We start from the raw sequence: 23,691 nt of genomic DNA, 5'->3' as shown, positions 1-23,691 counted from the left end.
TTTTGCATTTATTTTTCCCCGTTTGCTCAGCCTGCTATTTGGTTTTGCTCCCACTTCGTTAAAACAGCTTCTAAAAAAAATTTAAAAAAAAAATAAAAATAAACCTAAAACCTCCAGCCACACACCAAACCCAAACAACAGAAGTAGCCAGCAAGGAATGAGCCTTTTCAACCAAAGTGAGGATCTTGTCCTGTGCAGCTGCTGTGGGGTCTCTGTCCTGTTGTGTCACCCATGGAGCAGCCCAAGAGTTCAGCAGCCAAGAACTCTCACCCTGCCATGGTTTAGACTCTCTCCTCCCTTCAGGCCCATCATTTGTGCACAGAGATGAGTGTGGACAGATGTGGGAGCAAGGCACTTAAACACAAGTTGGTTGTTAAGCACGTGCTTAAGTATTTGGCTGGATTAGCAAACTGGTTTTGAAGGGTTTGCGTTTAGAGAGAGCCCCCAAAACATTAGAAAGTTGATTTTTTTTTTATTTTCAGTTCATTACTGGGCCTGCCAATGACATCATTCGTTTGCAAGATGAGAAAAAGTGTTTAAATGAGATTTTTAAAAAAAAATTAAACAAGACGCAGTTTTAATGGCCACTTACAAAGGAGATTTATGGACGTGCATAAAGCTGCTTTCCATGGGAGAGGGACTAAGCTTTTAACAGTTACCTTCCTTTGGATTTTTCTTTTTTTTTTTCCCCTCTTGCAATATAATACCCACAAATATTTGTGAGTTGTGACTGTGCTCTGAAGGGTTAGTCCTCTTCCAGAAAGGAGGGGGTGGAGGGAGAAAAGAGTGGTGCCAATTTGTCTGCCCAGACTCTGATTATGGGAGGTGGTGGGGATTTTTTTTTTTCCCCTTTCCTGCAGGGGAGAGAAGCTGGTGGGACATTTTTTCTCTCTCTGGGGTTAGGGATATCTGATACCCAGCCCAAGAGCAGTCCAGCAGACTGAACTTTCATCTCCAGCAGCAAGGGATTTAAAATAAAAAACTCAACCAAACCTTGTGGATAAACTTCTTAGTTAAATTTGCAGGAGATCTTGGACTTTCTGCTGGGGAAATTAGGGCCATTTGAAGGTCTGATTGTAAGGAGCAGAGTGTGTACACGGAGCAGGGGAAAGAGAGAGAAATCACTTGGAGGAAGGAGGTGTTTTCAATACATCTATTTATTTATTTGTGTGCCCTGGGCCGTGCCCTCCTCCCTCCTATCCTGCTATCCAATGACCCTCGGTGCTGATTAAAGTTCCCGGGTGACCTCTGAGTGCTTTTGTTACCCTGCCTGGTAATAAAAGCCCGGTTAAACGGCTGGCTTATCCAAACCCACGGCTCCTTAGGCAGCTCTGGAGCCAGCTCGAGTCTGAGCCCTTGGGAACAGCAGCTTAGCCCTCATTTAGCTTGGCCAGCCCTGCTCAGCTGCCCTGGGGCAGGGGGGAGTGCCTGGATGTCCTGGTGGCTCTCTCAGTGCTGTCATAGGGGAACTGGCAACCTGAAAGTGTCACAGCCTGGTTTCTTACCAGGTCAATTAAATTCTTACCGGTTTCCTCTTCTGGTAAATCCACTGAATCCAAATCCACCGCTCCAGCACCAAACCCAAGGTGCTGGAGCAGGCTCAGAGCAATGAGCACAGGCATCATCCACCTGCAGGACACGACCACTGCAACAAAACTAAAGTGAGGAGGTGTTTGTGCTGATACTTCTGTGCTTTCCTGGTGGAACCCACAGCTAAGGATTGTCTTGAGAGGCCACAGTGTGTGTGACATCTGCTCCTGGCAGCCCCATGGCAGCCCTGGCAGGAGCAAAGCCAAGGAAGGGAAGAGCTGAACTCTAGTTCAGATCCACAACCAGCCAGGCAAGAGATCAGGACATTCCTCACAGCCCCTCTCCCACTTGGTGGAGAGATGATGGAAAAAGGAAACAGAAAAGCAGCCCTTGCCATTGGCAGCTGGTGAATGTGCCTGTCATCTCTGCTGAAAGCTAGGTGACAGCTGTGGAAGCTGTGACATGGAATCTAAAAACTGGGACTAGTGCAGACAAACTGATAAATGGATTTCCACTCTCTCAGCCCCCTCCTCCCTCTTGTGTTTTATAAATGACAAGGTAAGGGGAAGGCTCCAGCTCAGACTGGGCCAGAGGAGGTCTGGGCAAGGCAGGTTGGAGTCCTGTTAGTGAAAACTCCAACCCAGGTGCTGCACAGCCAACCCAGCTGTGCCCTACTGTGAAAATCAAACCTCTGAGACTTGGGGGTACTCCCAGGAGCCATCCAGATGGGGCTTGGCAGAAATACCATTCAGGAGGAGCTGTCCCTGGCTGCACTGGGCACAGAACTCCCTCCCCAGCCCCTAGCTGAGCCTGTCACAGAGTGCCAGTTCCCCATGAAAGTTCTGCTGCTGTGAGGTGGCTTCATCCCCACCTTGAGTAACACAAAACTTTCCATCCTTCCTCCCCAGCACGTGGCCAGGGGAGATGGCAGAAATAAACCCCTCAGCTGCTATCCTGGGAAACTTCCCTTAGCAAAAAAACAAAAAAAATGTAAGTGCATGGCCTTGCCCCACCATGCACATGGGGCTGGAGCACGTGTGCAAGTGTTCTCCTGCCTCAGGTTCTAAATCTTGTACAGTGTCAATGCTGCAATATTCCTGAAGAAGTTCCCAGAGCCAAGTATTTATCACCCCCATGAACAAGTAACAAGGCACCTTGCTCTGACTGGAGATGTGCTAGCACTTCCAGGAATGATTGTGTGTGATGTGAACTCAGCCTCTGGTTCAAAATATTGTGCAGAGGAATAATAAATCTCAGTACTAAATTGCTGTCCCATTTAAGCTTTGATTAGACTCTGATGGTCTGTTCACCCTGGAGCTGCTGGTATTAATCTGAATGCTAAACCCTAATTATAAACTGCTCGTGGCATTTCCAGATGACATCAAGATGTTTGGGATTAAAAGAAACCCTGATGCTGAGTTTACAGCTTGGAAGGACTGGAGACTACCTGATCCCCACAGATGTAATAATGCACCTCTGTGTGGGGAGGAGAGAAAAAAGGGGGGTTTGGTCCAAGTGTGTAGGAGTTTGTGAGGGACAGGTCTGGCTCCAGACCCCGATACCTGCACACACCCCCAAAATCTCCCCCACACCTGTAAAGGGATGTGAGATCCTGCAGGTGCTCCCTGTCTCCAGCTCCACACAAATCTTATCCAGCTCTGCCTGCAGCAAGTGCAGAAGGGCTTGAGGCCAGGCACGAGAGCAAACCAGCGTGATGGGGTGACTGGGGGAAAACTTTTCAGGGTGGAAGAATTCTGGTTTGGCTCCACAGCACTGCAGCATCAAGGAGTCAGCAGTGGGGATATCAGTGGGCTGGGTGTGGGACATTGTGGATACAGGCTGAGAAGAGGCAGAGAGATGCTCTGAATCAACATCTCTCACCAGCTCTCCCCTAAGGAGCTGTGGCTGTTTTGGGTGAAGGGCTGTGTTGGATCAATCCCTCTCCAAAGCTGCCATGGACCTAGGAGAGGAGTAAACATCATTTGTGCCCTCCTGCCCACTGAATCACCAATCTAAACTGCTTGTACCCCATCCAGGCACTCAGGAGAGCAAAGCTGGAGGGCATTCAGCACGTCTTCAAATAGCTGAGCACCTTGCACGGAGCAGGAATAGATGGTGTGTGCATTTTGGTCAGGTTTCCTACAGGCACAGGCACTTGTTCTGGCTGTCAGCTCCTGCTCCTCACTTCCTCCCTGCATTATTATTTATTTTTTTCTTTATTTCTAGGAAGAAACACATTTGGCAGATTAAAAAAGGGCTCTAAGACTTTACACACTGAAAACTAATTAGGAGAGACCCGAAGGACTTTCCCTCACTGAGCAAAACACTTCTTCACCTGAGGGCTGTGACACACACCTGAGTATCACAGGTTCTTCTGCCTGGTTTCTTTTATTTAAACCCAGGTGGAAGAAAAGCTATTTAGAGCACCTGAAAGAAGGGGGCAATCTATGCTACAAAATGTGATCTTGATGATCAGTGAAGAAGGTTTGTCTTTCTCAGTGCTTTGCACCTTCCTGCATCCCACCAATGCCAACCCCAAGGTGTTTGAGCTGCCATGGGGATTTTACAGCTGCTCATCTGCTCTGGGTGTTTCTTGTTGGTTCCAAGATCCTTGAGAGGCTCGTCAGGTCCTGTTTCTGAGGGTTTATATTTGGGCAGCCCATATTTTGGAGCTGGGAACCACAGGAGCAGCTGGTGCTGGACTTCATGGGAAACATCAAGAATCAAAACTACACTCCAGCTAGGGACTTTCTCACTGGCATTTTGGGGTGCTTGTGATTTTCCATGAGAAAAGAAAGCAGAAGCAAAATGTGCTGGTCATCTGCAGAGATGCAGATATTTGGGTTTCCCCTTCTTGAAATGCAGCTAGGGAAAGGAAAATGGGGGAGTTTGTGGTTTCTGCTTCACTTTCTCCCAGACTTGAACATGATCACAGCTTAGAGGAGGTAGGTTTTGAGGCAAGGCTCCAGCTGGTGAGTCTCACTGATGTCCTTCGAAATGATAACTACTTTTGAGAGCAGGAAAGGCTAAACTGGGGTCTGGCTGTGGTGTGAGGCTGGGCCTTTCATCTGTGGGTGCTTTACCTGGCAGATTTCTGGTTGTTTCAGGACTTTTGGGCTTTTTCTTCTTCACCCTTGGTAGAAGCAGCTCAGAAGCTCCTGCCCTGCTGGGAGTGTGAGCAGAAGACAAGCATTTTCTGGACAGCTGGGAAAGGGAGCAATGGTGCTGGAGAGGAAAAGTGGGATGGGAAGATGGGCAGGAAAGGGAGTTATCTGTGCAGCTTGACAGCAGAGCAATGGTGAGGCAGGAAATAAATGTCTGATCAACTTCTTGATGGCCTGTGGGATGCTAAAAGGGTAATAATAACACATAATTGAGAGATGAACTGCAGCTCTGTGCAGTTTTGAAGGCTGCCCACTGCTCCCAGTCTCCTTCCTTCTGGGACAGACAGAGTTGTCAGAGTTCCCACTGGATTTAGCTCGTCCTTCCCACCCAGTGACAGAAATGCAGTGGTGTTGCAGGAGGCACCAGGGAAAGGAGGGCTTCAGGTCACGTTCAGAATGTGAATCAGGCACCTTATATTGGAATTAAGCCACAGTCTTGGAGCTGGGCTCTTCCTCTTCCCAGGGGAAATTCAGACTGCATTCCCAAAGCCAGGGCTGGGAGGGAGCATTGTCTGAAGGATGCACTTAGACATGGGGAGATCTCATCAGGGATGTCAGTGATGCCACTGCTGAAGGTGGCACAGAGACCTCTTGGTCTGGTTTCTGTGGCTCCTGCTGACACCCCCAAGGCTGAGAGCAGACCCCAGTGCCCGTGGAAAGGGATGTTTGTGGCTGGGTCTCTGCAGCACCCACTGAGGAAAGCCAGCTGCAACATCCACCTGAAGCAGATCAGGGAAAAAGAGGGTAAAGCCCAGCTCACCAAGAAAGGAGGCAGCAGCCAGGTATTTGGGAAAGGCAGAGAAAAGGGCATTTCATGGTCAGGGTGTGTACAGGTGACCACCCACCCTGCCTTGCCTGAACCCAGAGAGCCAGGGTACAAGATGCCAGTATACAAAAACCAGTCAGACACAGCCTTGCACAGCCATGTGAAGGCACAACTCCCTCCCCATCCAACATGTGAACACGTACCACAGGACAGCAACGCAAATCCTCCCTCAGATGCAGAAAAAGTCACTCTGTGCTGCATACAGAGATGCACCCACAGCATTTTGGGTGCTTGTACACCCACACTCTCCTGTGCAAACACACGACTTGTCCCAAAGTTGGGGGTTTTTTGTGGCCTTTCCATCCAGTACCCATCAGTTTTGTCTACCCTCTGAACAGAGAACAGCAGAGTTCTGCAGCCCTGCCCTCCTCTTTTGGGTCTTTGAGACTGCAAAGGGTAAACTGGGATGGGGGGGGGGGGATGCTGAAAGCAAACTAATGATGAAAATGTCTCCTCCATGCCTGCGCCTTAATTAAATGCATGGAGAGGCTCGGGGAAGCACATCTGTTTTCAATCTAGAGCCCTTTGATGGCATCAAATGTTCTTTCCCCAGATCAGGGGGGATGGAAATTGTGGGCTGGCTGTGGCAGCTCGGAGCCCCGGCTCCAGCGGCCTTTCCTGGCCCGCGGCTCCGGCCCCTCGCCTGTCCTGGGGCCCTTCTGCGGCAGCTCCGAGAGCCATTACCTGTCCTGTCCCTGTCCCCAGGGCCACCACACGCTTTGCTTGCCGGCCCGAGCAGCTCCGACAGCGTCTTCGGTTTTCTGCTTTTATTTTTCTCTTCCCTTCTGTTCTTTTTTCACTTTACTCCCCTTTTGGTCTGTTTCTCTCAGTTCTCTGCTGCACTTTTTCTTCCTCTTTTTTTTTATTTTTTTTTTTCTTTTCTGTTTTCCCCTCTTCTTCTCCGCTGTCCTGTTCGCACTTTCTCTTCCATTACCCTTGCTCACCTTTTCATCTGCATTTCTCATTTTCGCTATTTCTCTCTCCCCAGCCCCAGCGGCGCGTCCACCCTCCCCTCCCTACCCCACCCTCCCCTCCAGGTGCAGCTCCGGCTGCCAAAGGGGGGGGTCCTGCCCAGCACCGGGGGCTCCCCGGGGGCTCCCGCTGCCACGTCCCGCCGGGGCCGCCCTCCCGCGGGTGCCCGGAGCGGAGCGGAGCCGCCCCCGCCGTTTGAAGTGCGGGCAGGAGGGGAGGGGAGGGCAGCGCAGGGGCGGAGGGAGCGGAGCCGGCGGCAGCGGGGGCGGAGAGGACGGGGCGCACCCGCCCCAGCGGCCCCACAGCCGCCCTGCGCCTCTCGGCCGGCGGCAGCTCCCGGCGCCCCGAGCCGGCCGCCGCCTCTCCCCTCCGGCATGTTTTAAGCCCGGCCCTACCCGCTCCCCTTCGGGCTTCCCTAGCCGCCGCCGTCGGGTCCCGTTCTCCCCCGCTCCTCTCCTTGCGCACCCCCCACCCCCCCTCGCAGGGCCGGCGGCCGGGGGGCCGGGGGGCGGTGGGCGCCCGCGGGGGGCGAGGGCAGAAAAGCCCCGCTCGGCACCATGGCGTCCAGCTATGCCCACGCCATGGAGAGGCAGGCCCTGCTGCCCGCCCGCCTCGACGGCCCCGCCGGCCTGGACAATTTACAAGCCAAGAAGAACTTCTCCGTGAGTCACCTGCTGGACCTGGAGGAGGCGGGCGACATGGTGGCCGCCCAGGCGGAGGAGGGAGGCGGCGAGCCCGGCCGGAGCTTGTTGGAGTCCCCCGGGCTGACCAGCGGCAGCGACACCCCGCAGCAGGACAGTAAGTGCGGGGACATCCTCCCCTTCCATCTCTGGCCGGCTCCGAGGGGGCTCCAGCGGTGCTTAGCCCGGCTTCCCCCGCTCCCCGAGCCGCCTTCCCGGCCGTGCGGGGAGCCCGGCGGGGTCGGCACCCACCCTTGTTTAACCCCAGCCAGCTGCCCTTCGCCCGTCGGGTCCCGTGCCGGGGCTCCTGCACCCTGTGGGGAAGCGGAGAACATCCCGGGGAGCATCGGCCCCCTCCTCCGGTCCTTGCCGGGCCGGGCTGAGAGCGGCGCTTGGCTGGACGGGGCGAGGCGCTGAGCCTCCCTCCATCCCTTCATCCATCCATCCCTTCATCCATCCATCCCTTCATCCATCCATCCCTTCATCCATCCCATCCATCCCCTCCATCCGCCCGTCCCTCCGGCCCGGCTCCGTGCTTTTGCGGACTCAGGGATGGGGATGAGCTCCGGCATTGTGCGATGCCCCTGCCGGGAGCGTCGGGGCTCGCAAACCTCCCGAGGGTGCGTGCGAGGCTCCCGAGCGGAGCCGCAGATTCCCTCCCCGCCGAGCCCCGGTTCTCCCTGACTCCGACCCGGACAGGGGGGCAGGACAGGGGGGCAGAGCCGACTCTGAAGTTCCCGTCCCGAAGAGTCCGAGCTCGGCATCTCGGGTAACCGTGGAGCAGCAGCCCGGCGGGACGGGGCGGCGTTTTCCAAGCGCGGCGAGTTATTTTCCAAGGACAGCGCTGTCAGGGAGGCTGATGGGGGTGTGCAGGGTCAGTAACCCCCCTTCACCCCGTTCTCTGTTAAAATAATCACATCCCCGGCCGCAGGGACTGCCCGGGAGCTCCGTGCGGGTCCGGGCTGGCCGCGGCTGCGGACACGGGCTCGCTTCCGAGGGAGCTTCCCGGCGAAAAACGGGGAAAAAACACCAAAACGGAACGAGAAGCGAACGAAAACGCCAATTGCAATTTTCGTTCGCTTTTCGATTTTTTTGTTGTTTTTTTTGTTGTTGTTGTTGTTGTTGTTGTTTTTTTCCCCCTCGGGGAGCCGCCTCCGACCCTCTTTTCCCCCATGGATCCGACGTGGTTTTTTCGGTATTCCGAAAGAAACCGAGCTGGGGAAGAGGGAAACCTTCCCAAAAGCAGCCGCTCCTTGCGGGAGCGCCCGTGGCATCCCCGAGCCCGGCCGGATGCGTTCCCGGCGGGGAGCATCCTCCAGGAGCGGGCTGGGGAGCGGCTCCTCTGCCCCCCGAGAGCCGCATCGACCGCTGCTGGGACACGGCTTAAAAATATTTCCCTTCCCAGGACCCGAAAAAGTGCAATTTCTGCCTCTAAAGGTGTGTATTTTAGAGGGGAAGGCAGCGATTGCGGCTGCCCCCGATTCAGCTCCTTGTGCTGCTGGAGAATCCCCGAGATATCAAAAGCAGACAAGTTTGTTTTTTTTATTTTATTTCTGCTCTATACCTAATTTAGTTTATCATATTTAATTTGGATTTATTCCTGATTTACTCCGATTTACTCCTGATTTTACCCTTTGCCAACTGTGAGCTTGGGACGCGTGAAAAAGGGGAAAACTGCATTTCACCAACACTCACCTTGCTTTTAGAACATGTAAAGAACCCCCAAAAAAAGCAGTTCCAGGGCTTGTTTTGTAGCCAGCACTGCTGAGCAGGGACCAAACTACAGCTTCAAAGGATTTATAAATTATATAAATCTATAAAAGTTTTAATACCGTTGCGGTGAATTAGAAAGTTTTAGAAGTATTCTAAAGTAAGCAACGACAAAGAAAAGAAAGGAGGAGGAATAAATTCTCCCAGGTTTATTGGGCAGAACTGGCATCAGGGTTTTCTGACTCTCTCATGGATGCATTTAGCACGTCCCTGGAGGCTCCGTGCCTCAGTTTCCCTACCTGCTGCATGTGTTCTGTGATGTGCTCTGCAATCCATGCAGGAAGAGGACTGGAGTTAGGAAGTGCAACAGAGGTATGAGCTCTTTTCTGGGTGAAAAATGAGAACTGGTTCCGTGGAAAAGCTAACACGGGGCTCAGTTACTCTCCGTGTTTTTAAGTGAGAAAAGGTAAAAGCCGCTTGAAGAAATCGTGGATTTCTCAAGAATACTAAAAATGTTCTTCCAACCTGAAGGAAAAACAGCTGATCTGCCACTGATTTCTGTCCCAAACTGAAGTGAAAAACCAAATTATTTGTGCTGTTTTTGTAAACAGAAATTAAGAGAAGTTTTCTGCAGAAACGACAAAAGGTTTTATTTGGACGTTTGAAATTGAAGGAATTATTTCCCCACTATTTTATTTGAGAGAGGTTCAGGGTAAAACATTTCTCTTATTAAAAAGAAGAAAACATTCCTGGGAGCAGCTGTGGTTCTAATATTTACAGGGAGAGCTGTCTGTGGGTTAAGGAGCTGTCATTCTCACCAACTCCAGCTCCTGCCTCTGAACACCTTCCCCTAAAAGCTGATAAACATCAGGGCAAACCTCCCTGCCTCTGCTGCTTAGCTGGGAAGGCTTTGCAATCCCAGTTTCCAATTTGTCACAAAATAACCTGTTAATGATAGCACGATTTTCACTAACCCTGGCTAAAGCTGGGATGGAAATGCAGTCCCAGCTCAGCTGAGGGGATCCCCCAAGTTTCCTAGAAAAGGCAATGAGCTCCTATTGCTTTTGTGCCCTTTGAGGGTGACAGAAACCTGTCAGTTGCCTGTGAGCTCACAGAGTTTGTAGCTCTGGGGTAATTCTCAATTGTTTGGGTTTTTTTTAGATTTTTGCCTTCTGCTTTTTCTTTTATTTTTATTTTTTTCTTGTTGTTCTTGGTTGGTTTGTTTGAAACTCACTGTTGATGGCTCATAAAATGGTGTGGAGAAAGCATGAACAGCAAAAGAAAAATTGTTACGCTGGGATTTGTTTTGTAAGGAGTGACTAAACCGTGCTGCAGTCCATTACATGCTCAACTTCTGTGTTTTGGGGTTATTGCTGTCCTTTAATCTCTCTTCAGTATAAAAGTACTGGCAGTCAGGGGGCTGACAGATTCTATCAGGCTGATTAAAGCTGGCCACAGGTTGCCTGAGTCCCCCCATGATTTTTTTTTCTGTCCCAGTGAGCATTGTGACCCCTCAGCAGTGCTGCTGCTGCTTCTCCAGGAAATCCCAGAAACCCTGCTGGGACAAGGTGAGTGATTTCCTCTGCTCAGGCAGGTCGAGCAGAGCTTCAGTGTGGCTTCAGCCCCTCTTCTCTGGCAGCAGCTTGAGGAAGAGCTTTTTCTCACTGTTTGATGATGGGATTTTGCAGAGATCAGAAATAGGTGAATTTCAAGAAAGGACTGACAAATTCAGGGAGGGCTGAGTTTGGCTGCTTACTGCAGCAGGGTTTGGAGGCAGCCTCCAAACAGTCACAGACTGGAAGGATGAGCTGGGGCAGAGATCTCTCCCTTGTTTCCTGGACTTAAACCCTCTCTGACTGCTGCTCCTGGCTGTCTGAAACAGGATCCTGAGCTGCAGGGCTTTGCTCTGCTCCCACATGGCTGCTGATTTTGCCTTAATTGCCTCATTCTAATCAGAACAAGTGAGGTTGCTGCGGGAGCAAAAGAGTGTGTCTGATACTGAACTGTCTGTGCCTCCCCATCCTTCACAAAACAAATATGCCTTCGTGAAAAGAGGTGGAAAAGCTCTGTCACTGCTTGGAAATGTGGAAAGCAGTTCCTTTGGGCTGCTGAGTTGCTGTGGGTGAAGGCGAGAAGAAGCGCCTGGGACAACTGCAGGGTTTTCTTCGCAAACCTCTCTCTGCTTTATCCTGGAGTATTAAGCATTTCTTTTGTTAGTAAATCACAGCCTTTATTCCCAGAAGATGCTGAGTCCGTAGACAGGGGATGTACAACCAATAGATAGAGGAGGGAAAAGCTGATTAAACCTAGGAGTTTTCTTCCTGTCTTGTCCTGCTGATGGAAAAAGAATCTCGGGGCAGCAGCTGGTGCTGGTGTCCACAGGTTACACCGGGGTGAGCCGGGGAATCCAGCCAGTGCCTCAATATCCCCACAGACAGCAACAAATCTTCCTCAAGATAAACTCTCCAGAGTTCTCCTCTTCCAGAAACCGATGCAGGAAAAGCAAGGATCAGATCATTATCAATTTTTAAAGCGCTTGTTTTAAAATATCCGCGTGAGAAGCGCGGTTCTTTGTCGGGAAAATCTTTGCGCGTGCCGGTTCCGCTGCGCGTATCCTCGAGGCTCCGAGGAGAGTTCGCTTGACTAAAGGTTGAGCAACAGGTAACTAACACCAAGGAATGGTTAGGAGTTGGATTAACACCTTTCCATTTATGTTCCTGGGGTGTATCTGTGTGATTTTTGGCCTCAGGCTGGCAGATGCGTGGTTACTGCAGCGAGTATCGCCGTGTCAGATATTTTCCTTGCATCCCTGAATCCTGCAGTTTGAAGTGGGAAAATGTTTTGTGTTTGTTCTGTAAATTTCTGCAGTTTCTGGACAAAGACAGGAGATGGGAATGTGGCTCTGCCACATATCTGGAGTCTTAAAAAGGCACAAAGAAATAAATGAAAGTGGTCATGGTGCTGTTATTAGAAAGAAAAAAGAGGCATGTGAATTTAGAGGAGGGAGCTGGCTCTGTTTGTGAGTGCTTTTCCTTTTGATGGGTGAGAAGAAACTTCTATTTGTTTGTGAATTTCACTTTTTTGATCAGAATCAGTTTTGTTTCCTGGTTCTCATGGTCTCATAATTTGCTGATGGTATTTGTGTTTTCAATCCATCCACTCAGAGCTTCCAACTTCTTAATTTGAAAAAGATTTCGCCGAAGGTTTTTACGTTCCCTCCTTCCCCCCTTAATGTAATGAAAACATTTCCATGAAAATTAGATTTTGAAATCTCTCATAAAACTGAAAGGTTTGGTCTAAACTGCTCAAACTCTTTTAATGAACATCAGCTTTCTGTCATCTGCACCGAGTTTCCACTGCTAGCCAGTCTATTTTCCATCTTTTTGATGATGTATAAAGCAGTGATTGCATGGGAAAATATTATCTCAGGGTTAATTTGTGCAGGCCTTACTCACACGAGTCACTGCATGCAATTCAATGGACCACTTATGTGTGTGCCAGTTGATGAGTATTAGTGTTTGAAGACTTGACCAGCAGCTTTGAGTCATACAAAAAAAGTTTTTTTTTTTTTTTTTATTTTTTTATTTTGGCTGGTGGAGTGATTTTGTGCGGGCACGGAACGGTTTTGCTGTCTGCAGTCAGGAGCTCGATCCTTTTGCCTCTCAGCAGAAGGGCAGAATTCATCAAAATCTGTGATGTGAGGAAGCCTGAGAGGAAAAGAGCAAGAACACGGACAGAGCATAAGCAGGAGGGGCTGGGAGAGTTGGGTCTTTGACAAGGCAGACACAGGACTGTAATTCCTTCAAGGATGTATTTTTATTTTTCCCCTCGGTAACCGAGTTGACTCCCATGGTTTTTGACATCACCAAAATGACTTGATGGGATTATAGGTGTTTATTCCTGCTTGAGAGTTGTTTATGATATATTTAATCGTTTTTGAAACCCATATTAAGTAGCCCTGAGGGAGCTGTGTTCCTGCTGGGCCTCTGTTGCATAATGAAGTACATCACGAATATTTACCAAGTGTCACAGTATTCCAGACTTGGGCCTCTGTTTCTGGGGAGGATGAATCACTGCACTGCTGCTTCCCCACCCTGCTCGCCTTTCCTAAAGGAGGCTTGGATTTTGGGGTGGGTTGTGGAGATTTGAACTGAGAATCATCACAGTCTGGCTAGAGGAGCTGTTGTCCATGGCTCTGATGTTTGAACTGTCCTCTTGGCTTTACAGGGTATAGAAAGGCTTCAGCTTCTGCTTGGGTGGTGGAGCAGGTTTTAAGGCTGGTTCCCCCAAGAAAAACTTGTGGGAAATATCTTCAGAACCTGCTGGCTGCTCTGGTGGGAGAGCAGACAGCTCAAAGGAGGGGTGAAATCCCAGAGGGTTTGGAAGGTTTGGAGAGAAGGATGGCTCCTCCTGAGGGGGAAATGCAGCAGAAATCTGAGCTCTTACTGTAAATCCACTGGAAATCTCTACGGAGGCTCTTTGTTACAGGCTGTGTCAGTGGAAACTCACACATGTAGATGTAGGTGCCACCAGCCCTACAATGTAGGGATTTGTCCTTTGGCCCCCTGTGTTGGGACAGTTTTCCCATTGTCCAGGGCCAACACAGCTCCCAGAGCTCCTCAGCAGCTCAGGGGTTTTCCAGCTGTGAATGGTTTTATGGAATTCCAGAATGGGTTGGAAGGGCCTTAACGATCATCCAGTTCCAGCCCTGACACCTTCACTGTCCCAGGTGCCCTGTCCAACCTGGCCTTGGACACTTCCAGGATCCAGGGGCAGCCAGAACTTCTCTGTGCACCCTGTGCCAGGCCCTCACCAGCCTCACAGGGAAGAATTCTCTTTTATTCCTTAGCTGGAGATAATTTGAAGTTTTTCACGGCCCCGCTCACTTCTGCGCTGTAAATGTAAGTTTGCCCTGTGTTTCCTTCCCTGCCCTGTTCCTGCTGCACTTTGGGGGCATCACAGGAGAGAAGTTCCTTTCAAGTGAGGATGTCTGGAGGATTCTGGTTGAGAGGGGAAGGGAGCAGTGGTGCCAAAGCTGAGGGCCACCTCCTGCAGTGGAAAGCCTCGCATCTGCAAGGGTGAGTCTGTGAAGGCCAAGAGGGAAGAGAAGCCTGATGAGCAAGCCAGGGAGCATCTATTTCAGTGTTGATAGTGTTCAGGGCTCCTCTCTCACCTCCAGAGGCTGAGAAAAGGTTACAGCAGTGTTTAAAGCACTGTCCCAGACAGTCTGGATTTCATACGTGCCCATATGAAGCGAACATTTGCCTTGGGGTGGCAGCCCAGGACATCCTGGTGCCTTGTGTTCCTGGAAGGGAAGCTGAGATGAGAGGCAAAGGGAGCCAGCTGCGCTCTTAACAAATCACTACATCCTATTGCAGCATCCAATTCATATTCCACCCAAATTTCCCCCCATTCTGGCTGGAGAAATTTTCCTACAGGAGAAACTCCAGCCAGTCAGCAAGACTGCTGGGCAGGGCAAACATCCAAAGAGACGCTCAAGATCTGGCTGGGACCCTCTCCACGTCTTGATGAGCTGCTCAGGCAGCAAAACTGCTTTTGCACTGAGAGCTGGAACTCATCAGGAGCTTGGGGACGTCGCTTCCTGCTCTGAGCCCACCAGCAGATGAACTTCTCCTGTGGCCTCCTTGACCAAAGCAAAATCAAAGTTACCCGTGGTCCTGCCAGTCTGGGGCAAGAGGGAATTGCCAGCAGCAGCTGCTGAGTGGGCAGACTTGGAAAAGGAAAAGGGAATCGGGCTCTGAAGGGAGCAGCAGGGCACTGGGATCAAAGCAGGATGCCTGGTGCTGGTGGAACAACGGAGGGTGGCAGCATCCAAGGAGCTTCCAGCCCTCTCAGTGTAGGTGCAGTGAAGGCTGAGTTGGTTTTGAGCTCACGGGGGATGGAATAATTCATTTGCTCTGGGGTTTGCTCGTGGCTGGTGGATGAGTGGTGGGAGAGCTGGGCTGAGCTGCAGTGCCAGCGAGGCCCTCAAGACCTGCTCAGTGCCTCTGGAAATCATCTTCTTTTTTTGGAAGTGTCGCTAATACGATCCACATTTGTTTTTAAAAAAAAATAAAAAGGGGGATGCTTGCAGCTTTCAAAGAGCTGTCACTTCTCCCCGTGTCAGCTCAGCCGCGTCGGGGCTCGGTGGGGATGGATTGGACTTAAAAGGGAAAAGTGCCTGAGCCATAACAGTGAAAACAGAGTGTTAATGCTCTGGGCCTGCTGCTGCAGAGATCTGGCCTTGCTGGTGGCTCTGCAGGCAGCTCCTGTCCCCATGATGCCTGGGCTGGTTTCCATAAAGCTTTACAGCCCTGTCCCTACCTTGCGGCTGAAATGCCCGGAGCGTTCTGTGCTGGTTGTTCTGCCAGCAGCCTCCTCTTTACCCCGGGGTGGAGGGCACAGAGCAGAGGTTTGTGAGTCCAGCACAGAGCAGAGGTTTGTGAGTCCAGCACAGAGCTCCTGCTTGGGGTGGATGGTTCCTGTGCTGACAGGGCTGGAGACCAGGCTGTGTCCCAGGGAAGGCTGCCTGTCCAGTGCTGAGTCCTTGAGCTTGTCAGAGCAAATGTTTTGGTGATTTCACACTGAGGGAGAGGAAAAAAGCTCTCAAGGCCAGCCCAGGGGTGAGCTCTGCGTGCTGCTGCCTTTGCTGTGAGTGCTGATGGGGCTCTGTGTCTCTCCAGGGGAGCTGAGGTGGAAGCACGCCGTGGATTTGATACACACACAGGGCAGCCTCTTGAGGAGGGAGTTTGCTCTGTGTGTTCTCCAGGCAGCGAGGGTCACTCCACTTGGGAGAGCTGCAGGACAGGTTTTTAGGGTCAGCTGTATGCTGGTGTTGGGAGCAGCCTACCCAGAAAAGGCTTGCACCCAAAATCTCAGTTGGAACAGAAGGGCTCTTCTCCCTCCAAACATCAGACCAGATGACCCAGCCTGTCTTTTGTTGCTCAAATATGCCTTTGTGTGTTGGCCACAGAATCCTGAGGTCTGTTCTTCTGTGTACTCACTGCCAGAACTTGACCAGGATCACCTTGCCATGTCTCAGTTTTCCTACCAATATAACTGGGTGCAGCTCTGGACCCTCGTTAGCGGCTTTGGAGTTTTCTGGCTATAAGTGTTATTTAAGAGCTTGGCTTAAACAGCAATTTGGGAAGATTCTCCTCCTTCTTCACCATCTCCAGCAATCTTCTACTTCATCCTCTTGTCTTTGTGGAGTTAGCACTGAGAATATCCCTTTCCATGATCTGGAGCAAGGTTTGTTCCTGCAGGGACCCCACCTGATGCTCCTGAGTGCAGCCCACGGGGCGAGAGCTGTGTGAACCCACCCATGGGCTGGAAGAGTCTTCAGGGCTGGATTTTTGGCTTAAACAGCAATTTGGGAAAATTCTCCTCCTTCTTCACCATCCCCAGCAATCTGCTACTTCACCTGGATTCACCTGGATGTGAATCTCCTGAACATCTTGAGGTTTCTGGGCTCTCCACAAGCCCAAAGGATGTAGGGAGCAGCACGTGCCCGTCAGCTGGAAGGTCCCCAGAGCATTTGGTGGCAGGCAGTGAAATTCCCAGCGGCTGCTTGGGATGGTCACACTCCTTTTCTTGGCTCTAGGCTGCTCTTGAGTGTTTGGCCAAAAAAGATCGTTTAACTTAGAGTTTGTTTCATTTGGAAAACTTCTGATACGTGTCATGGAAACTAGGAGGACTGCTCAGGAATAAATGCTTGCAGCACTGTGCTTGTTTGTGATTTGTTTTTCATTGTTTCTCCTCATTTTTTTTTTTTTTTTTTTAAATCAACTAATCAGTAAAAAGAAACAATCACCTGTGATTTAGGAGAGGAATCTCTCACTGTAAATAATAAATTAGTGTCAGGAGACCAGGCAGACAGAATGGTTGATGAATATCCTGCAGGCTGAAAGTTGTTTATCAAGCCTGTTTGAAGACTTATGACTAACAAGCTCATTTACAGAGCTTGGAGTCTGTTCATGAACCGTTCTCCAGCTGGGAGGATGTGGGAATCATCAGAAAATGTATTCACAAGTTACTCGATCATTTAAAAAAACGATCAAACAAACAAAGGCTGGTTTTTGGAAGGGAACTGTAAATTCCTCTTCCCCAACCTCCCCCCACTGGGTTTTCTGAGGCATTCCCGTTAGGAAAAAGCGGGGCCTGGAGAAGAATGCAGAACCCCACGTCGCTCACTAATGACCTATTTTGGTGCTAACCCTCCTGCTCAATGCCCTGCCACCAGCCAAGCCCTCCAGCTGCGGGAGAGCTGCTCCCCCACGGGAGCCCTGCCACGGATCCGGCTCGTCTCCACCAGTGATTCCCAGTAGAGACATTTGGCTTGCTGGGGGAAGAGGCTGCCCGTGCTCCTCTGGTGAGATCACAGAGATTTCCCCACATCACAGCTCAGTGTTTCTGTGTGGTGCCCTGGAAGGGAGGGCAGCACGGGATCTGCTGCTGTCAAGTGCCAGGGGGGATGAGCTGGCAGCAGAGAGGCTCTGTCAGGGTGCTGAGGATCCATGCTCTTTGCAAATCTGCTTGCCTGGCCTTGGACCAGCTCTCCTGCTCGATGCAGAACGCCACATCTTTATGAGAGGCAGATGTTTTTCACCCCCAGCATGTCCTACAGCTGCTGGGGCATCCTCTCACTGTGCTGCTGGGCCAGGGGGAGCGCTCCAGGTGGGCTCTGTTTGGGCAAGCTGTGAGTCAAAAAGAGTCCAGAGAAGAGGTAAAAACAGCTCCAGTTTAGCAGGAAAAAAGAGGCTGAGAGAACTCAGCCTCAAGTATAAACTGATTTCCAACCCCACCTAACTGCTGTTGCAGATATAAGTGAGGCAGTAGGGAAATCCTCCCAGGATAAGGAAACCTTGGAAGAGATTTCCTTGGAAGGAAACCTTGCTGAGACTTCAATCACAGCTCTGATGGAGACAAACATCTCAAGGAATAAACAGCAAAAAGCTTATCCTACCTCAGGAGGGGAATCCTCCCAGGTTTCAGTGGCTGTGTGACTTTAGTGGGAACTAAACTTTAGTGGGGTTGTTTAATCCTGAATTTCATCTTTTCTGGCCAACACAATGGTGCTGCCCCTGAATTTCCCCCACCTTCCAGGCAAGTTGCTGTGCTGTGTTCAGCTGGGGTGTCTGTGGGGCAAGAGGCACCCATCGAGCTGAGGGGAAGCATGAGGATGGGGAAGGGTCACAGTCCCTGGGTGGAATGATGGAAAAGAAAAATTAGGATGTGATTAGCAGGAAAACCACCTCAGAAAGCTGCCCTTCATCAGTTTGGCAGCTTCATCCTTGACTTGATGTATTTTGTGTGTTCCTCTGAGCAGAGAGAGGATGTCTGGAGGAGGTTACAGCCAGCTAGTGAAGGGGATGCCTTGTTCTGGGAGGGTTGAAGAGCTCTGTGTGGAGCTGGGTGCTGAATCCTGGTGTTCTTGCCTTTTGATGCCTGGTTCCCTGTTCTCCCTGCCTCTCTTGCTGCACCCGTGGTGCTGCTCTCCAGGAATCCTCAGAAGGACTTTCCTCCCTGCTCTGCTTCCCTGATCTCCACTCTGAGTGGGAGCACTTGGGATTGTGTCAGGTATCACTGTCCCTTTCAGGCCACACAGTGCCAGGGGTTCTCCCAGACACTTGTGATGATGGATTGGAATCCACGTTTCTGTGACTTTCTAGGTAGAAATCTTTCTCCCCCCTGCCTTCAAATCCATCAGAAGAAGGTGGAATGAGAGCCAGTGGCTGGGAGCAAAAGCCAGACATGCATTCAAAGGAGGTAGGAAACACATTTTTTAGCTGTGAGATGCTGTGCAGTCACTAGAAATAACTCCAAAGGAGAGCGCTGGCTGCTGCATCCATGAATGTCTGGAAGCCCTTTTGGAAGAGCAGCTTTTGTCAGCCATGAGTTGTTGGTCTCACTGCTGGGGTAACTGGGTGAAATGCTATGGCTGAGGCTCACACAGAAACTGAGGAGCTCAGCTCTGGCCGAGGGACAGAGGATGTGCTGCACAATCCCATGGCTGGGATGTTCCTGCCAGGAAATCAGAACACAGGACCAGATGGAGAGCGCAGATCCGCTTGGTACGAGTCTGTTTACAGGTTTGAACCAAAACATAGCGAGAAACACAACAGGAAAGCAATGTCCTCATCTCTGATCAGAACTCAGGCCCTTATGTGAACCAGCTGCCACACGTTTGTTGGACAATCCCCTCTCCCCAGTCCCACTGTTGGGAATAACAGAGATAGCAAAGCCTCTGCAGAGCTGTGAAGGGAAAACATCAGCCATGGGAATAGCCCAACTTTCTCCTGTATTTCAGCACCTCTTCAGAGTTTACTGCAGCTCTGAAGGCAGCAGGCTGTTGTGTGTGTGATTTCTGCTGTTTCTGGCCAGGTTTAAGCTCTGAGTGAGCAGTGTCTCCTGTAACTGCAACCCTGCCAGCTTCGGGTAGAATGAGGAAAACAGGGAGAGCTGCAAATCTAATCAGTGGTGGGAAGAGGGATAAAGGTGCTCAGCATCCTCGTGGGACAGAGCATGGCTGAAGTGGTGGGGTGAGCTCCCTGGGGAGGTCAGAGGTGGCTGTGCAGGCCTGGCACCAAGGGAAGGGAGCAGGAGGGATTGCAGGGTTGGGATGATCGGAGCAGTCACGCCGCATCCTCACTCTGCTGCACGTTCAGTTGTGGCCAGCAGGGAAAGAGCTGCTAAACCAGGAATGCCCAAAGAGCTGCAGATGGGCAGCTTTTCCAGCAAGGTTCATAAAGCAAAGCCCTCATGGCTGGTTCTCTGCTCCACCACTGAGCAATGGGAGCTTTTCTCCACCTCGCTGGGGCGGTCATTTTCCAGCACCGATGCTCAGCGTCTGCGGACATGTGGTCATGGGTGTGCTGCTGGCCAAGGAGTATGGAGTTGTGGAGGTTTCCAAATGTGTTCTGTTCCTAGAAGGGACATTGAGTTAAAAATGTGCAGAGAAATGGTTTGGCAAGAGGTTTGGTTTGGAGGAATTATGCTTTCCTTCAGTATGATTAATAACGGGGACGTGGGGGAAAGATCAAAATAATCAAACTGCTTTAAAAGCTTTGCTGGGCTGAGCCACGTTCAAAATTCAGTCTGGGTGTGAAAAGTCAGGTGGTCTCTGAATTTGTCCCAGATCCTCCAGGCAGGATTCAGGCTTCTGAATCAATCCTGGTGTATCCCTAAGCGTGTGAAACCTGCCCCAGGCAGAGCTCTGGCCACATCTCCGGGGTGTTTGGTGTCACCATGTGGTGCCCACGTACATCTTGTCACAGCTGAGACAGGGCCTGGGAGGATCCTGTGTTGCAGAGACCATCCCTGGAGACCACCATCATCTTTGGCAGGTCCTTCTGAAAACACACTTATTCACCTTGATGGTATTCACAGGAGGTACCACAAACTCTCTGTGACGCAGATGGATTTTGCTGCAGGATGCTGTTAATTCTGTTTTGGGGCATCTTCTTTGTAAAGAGAAAAATTCTTGCATACCTGCAAGAGAGAGGCAGGTACCTCGTGGAGAAACTGCCCACCCTGACCTGAGCTGGTCCTGTTGCTTGTTTTGAGAGGGTTGAGATGATGCTGAACGTGCTGGAGTCAGGGATGTTGTCATTAGCTGACAGCAGGAGCTGCAGGGGAAGCAGCACTGGTCTTTCCTCTGACAGTCACAAGAGCCAAAGAGAAGGGGACCTTCCTGCCTAAAAATGAAGCCTGGCACTTCTCAAGTGAATTGCTTCTCTATCGAGAGAAAAATGATTTTCTGTTCAAATGTAGCAAGCAGAGAAGTTCTGTCAATTCTGGCTGGACAGGAGAAGCCGCCTCCAAATTAAAGCAATTACGGAGAAAGCAACTGCTTTGGGTACTTTGTTTCATTTAAAACCAGCATCTAAGTTGAAGGAGAATTAAAAAAAAAGAGAGAGAGAGATTTGATAAGCCTCAAAAAGGCAAAAATCTCTTTTTTTTCTCCCGGATTTTGAATGGTAGAACTTTGTGAAGCCCCAAAGAAGTCAGCTCTAAGCAGGCTTTTAAAATCGAGAGCTAAAAGCCATCGGTGGGTGCCAGTGCGCTGTGTGCTGGGGGAAGGGATGGTGCTGCGGGACGATTTGGGGAGATGCAGAGGGGCTTTTCTGTTATTCTGGTGCCATCTACTGGTGCAAGCCCTCCGGAAGGATCTGTGGCAGCGGAGAATGGAACACGGATGGCCGGAGTGGGGTGGCCAGCATCCCCCCAGGAGCAGGGGCTGTGTTCCCTCCCTGCAGGGCTCACAGATACAGCCCCATCATCTCCATCTCTGCTTTCCCCACGATTAATAGTTAAAACCACCAAAATCTGGAGCTTGGTCTGCTCTTCCAGCTCTGGTCTTTCCAGGAAGGTGAGGTGGGGGTTACATGAAGGTGGCAGTGGGTGGCAATGCTGCTCCTGCCACTGTGCATCTCCAGGGATGCCCATGGAGCAACTTGGGCTGAGCTCTGCTGGGATTTTCCCTTGTTTTGTTAGAGCAGCAGTGTGAGACTCTGGGTTCTTGGGTCTGGAAAATCTTGGGTTCACCCAGCTACTTGGCATTAATAATCCTCTTTCCTTTTACTGAGCCACCAGGTTTTCAAAAAAACTTATAGGAGCTGAATTATCTTCACAATTGCTGTTCAAATGGTCAAAACGCGGTTGAAATCGGCCAATTCCTCAAAAACTGCCAGGACATCAGAGGCAAAGAGCATGTTGCATTGTAAGAATTTCCTCTGGTAAGCCAGTTGAAACCAGCTGGGAAAGCTGGAAGGGAGGGATTTGGGATTTGAGGGCAGTCTCCTCTCTGAACTCCCAGCTCCTGCTGGATGCTGCTGTGAGCTCTGCCCCATGGCTTCTTCTCCATCACTGCCTCTCTCCTGCTTGCCACACATTCCAGGCTGGCTTTGCTCTCCCCAGGGCTGGGCCAGCCCCGTGTGGCACATCCCTGAGGAGAGGATGTCCTCTCTGTTGTGGCTGCTTCAAAGTGCCACAGCCCGTCCTCGACTCGCTTCGCTCCAGCGTGGCGAGCTGGGCTTTGAGCAAGGCACAGCCAGCCTTGAGCTCAGCCAGCACACGGAGTAAGGAAGATGGGAAGCAGAAGAGAGGAGCAAATCTTTGGTGGGGTTTTCCAACAGCTTTTTTCCTCCTTTTTTATTTTGCAGTTTAAAGGCAAGACCCAAAGCAGGAGACCTAATGGCTCAGGAGCAGCATCTCTGCCGAGAGGAGGCATTTCCTCTCCTGTAATCCCTTTGGTTACTATCTGTAGCAACTTTTAAAGTGTTTGGGTTTCAAGCCTTTCACATTTATTTCCTCTATTTCCTCTAATGATTTGAGAGAAGTCAGAGCCCTTTCTGTGTGAAAACTGGAAGTCCGGGGAGTAGGTGGAACAGTCGTCAGTAACTGGGGCTGCCCCGTGGGACAGGACATCCCAAAGTCTGGGCAGCTGCAGGGATTTGGTGCTGTTTTGGGGCAGCCTGGCCTGTTTCAGCCTGTGCTGGTGGAGCTATGGGGCAGATCTGTGATTAGGGTGGCCATGGGCATCCTTCTCTCTGGGCATGGCTCTGGGGGAGTGCAGCACCAGGGCTCCCAAGGCAGGCGGTGAGGATGGGACACCTGATTTTATCCCTGGTAGGTAACCAGGAAAGGGTGGAACCCATGCCCAGGACTGAGAGTTTTGGTGTTTTATGGTTCCATAAAACAGCCAGAGCAACTGAGAAACAAATGCCTGGCCAACAGAAGGGGTTTGGGGAGAAATCTGTAGGTTTTGTCACAGCCTGGTCTCAGCAAGCAAGAGGACTTGAAGTCAGCTGTGCATAAATGATAATCTTTGGGAGTATTTTAGCTCCCCTGAGCAGAGTCCTGTTAGCCAGAAGAAAATGTAATATTTGATTTAGTAACTCATCCATCCTTCATCAGGGATGAGTTTTCCAGCTTAAAAGGAGATTTTCATCTCCAGCTCCTGTAATGCTTCTAATGCTGGGACCTGATTTGGTTGAAATACGACTTGAGTTTATTTTGCGTGGAGACTTGGGGTTTTCCTCCTGTTGGTTTTGATTCAGGAAAGTGTCTCTGTTCATCAGGGGGCACTTAAAGCATCTGCTGAGTAAAAGCAGTGTCTAAGCTGGGAGAGGTCCGTGTATCCGCTGTGAGTTGGGCAGGAATGAGCCCGTGGCAGCGGATGACAGCGGTTTGATGCACTCCTTCCCGTCAGATGTTGGGAAATAAAACAGGATTCCGGGACACTCATTTGATGATGTTGGCTTGGTCTCCCTGCGAGTCGCTGTGTAAGGAGAATAAATCTAAAAGGCCTTTTTTTAATTATTTTTTTTTTCCCTAAAGGAGTCTAGGGTCTGTCTTCCAGGCTCTGCCCTATGGAAATTGCCATTGTGGACCAGGAAATGGCTGAAATTTTCCTGTGCATTGCCTCAAAGTGGGGCATTTCCACCTTTAGTTCTGTACCTGAAAGTGAGTGGCTGGAACACTTCAGCTTTTAAAGCAAAACAACTGACTTAACAACAGGCCATTACTACCAGGGTGCCAATTTTTGCCTGGTTCACTAAACAGAGTGCCCAGAGCCTTTATGGGAATTCCTGGCTGAATGTTCCAGCACAGCAAGACCAAAGCCCAATCTCAGCGTTGCTGTGACTCCTTGAAGGACCATGGCTTTCTGTAAGAATCCAGAAATGGAACAACATTTCTCTGTTTGTCCTGTTCTCCAATAAGGTATTAATCTTGTCTGTCACTGACAGAAAGGCTTCCAAATATGTCTGGGTAAACCAGGATTTATTAAAAAATTAAGTAGAAAGTA

At 50.6% G+C, this 23,691-nt stretch overlaps 1 protein-coding gene across 1 annotated transcript in view; it reads left to right on the top strand.

Annotated features, from left to right (window-relative positions):
• The first annotated feature begins 6,775 nt into the window (after positions 1-6,775).
• The window catches only part of PRRX1 (paired related homeobox 1), a 38,289-nt gene continuing 21,373 nt past the window's right edge, over positions 6,776-23,691 (top strand). Inside the window, exon 1 of the mRNA XM_015636574.3 lies at positions 6,776-7,290. Coding sequence (XP_015492060.1) covers positions 7,050-7,290 — 241 coding nt within the window. The 5' untranslated portion in view covers positions 6,776-7,049. The remainder of the gene's footprint in view (positions 7,291-23,691) is intronic.

The sequence above is a fragment of the Parus major genome, chromosome 8 (genome assembly GCF_001522545.3).
Source record: "Parus major isolate Abel chromosome 8, Parus_major1.1, whole genome shotgun sequence".
Classification (NCBI taxonomy): domain Eukaryota; kingdom Metazoa; phylum Chordata; class Aves; order Passeriformes; family Paridae; genus Parus; species Parus major.
This window is presented reverse-complemented; position numbering and strand designations above follow the sequence as displayed.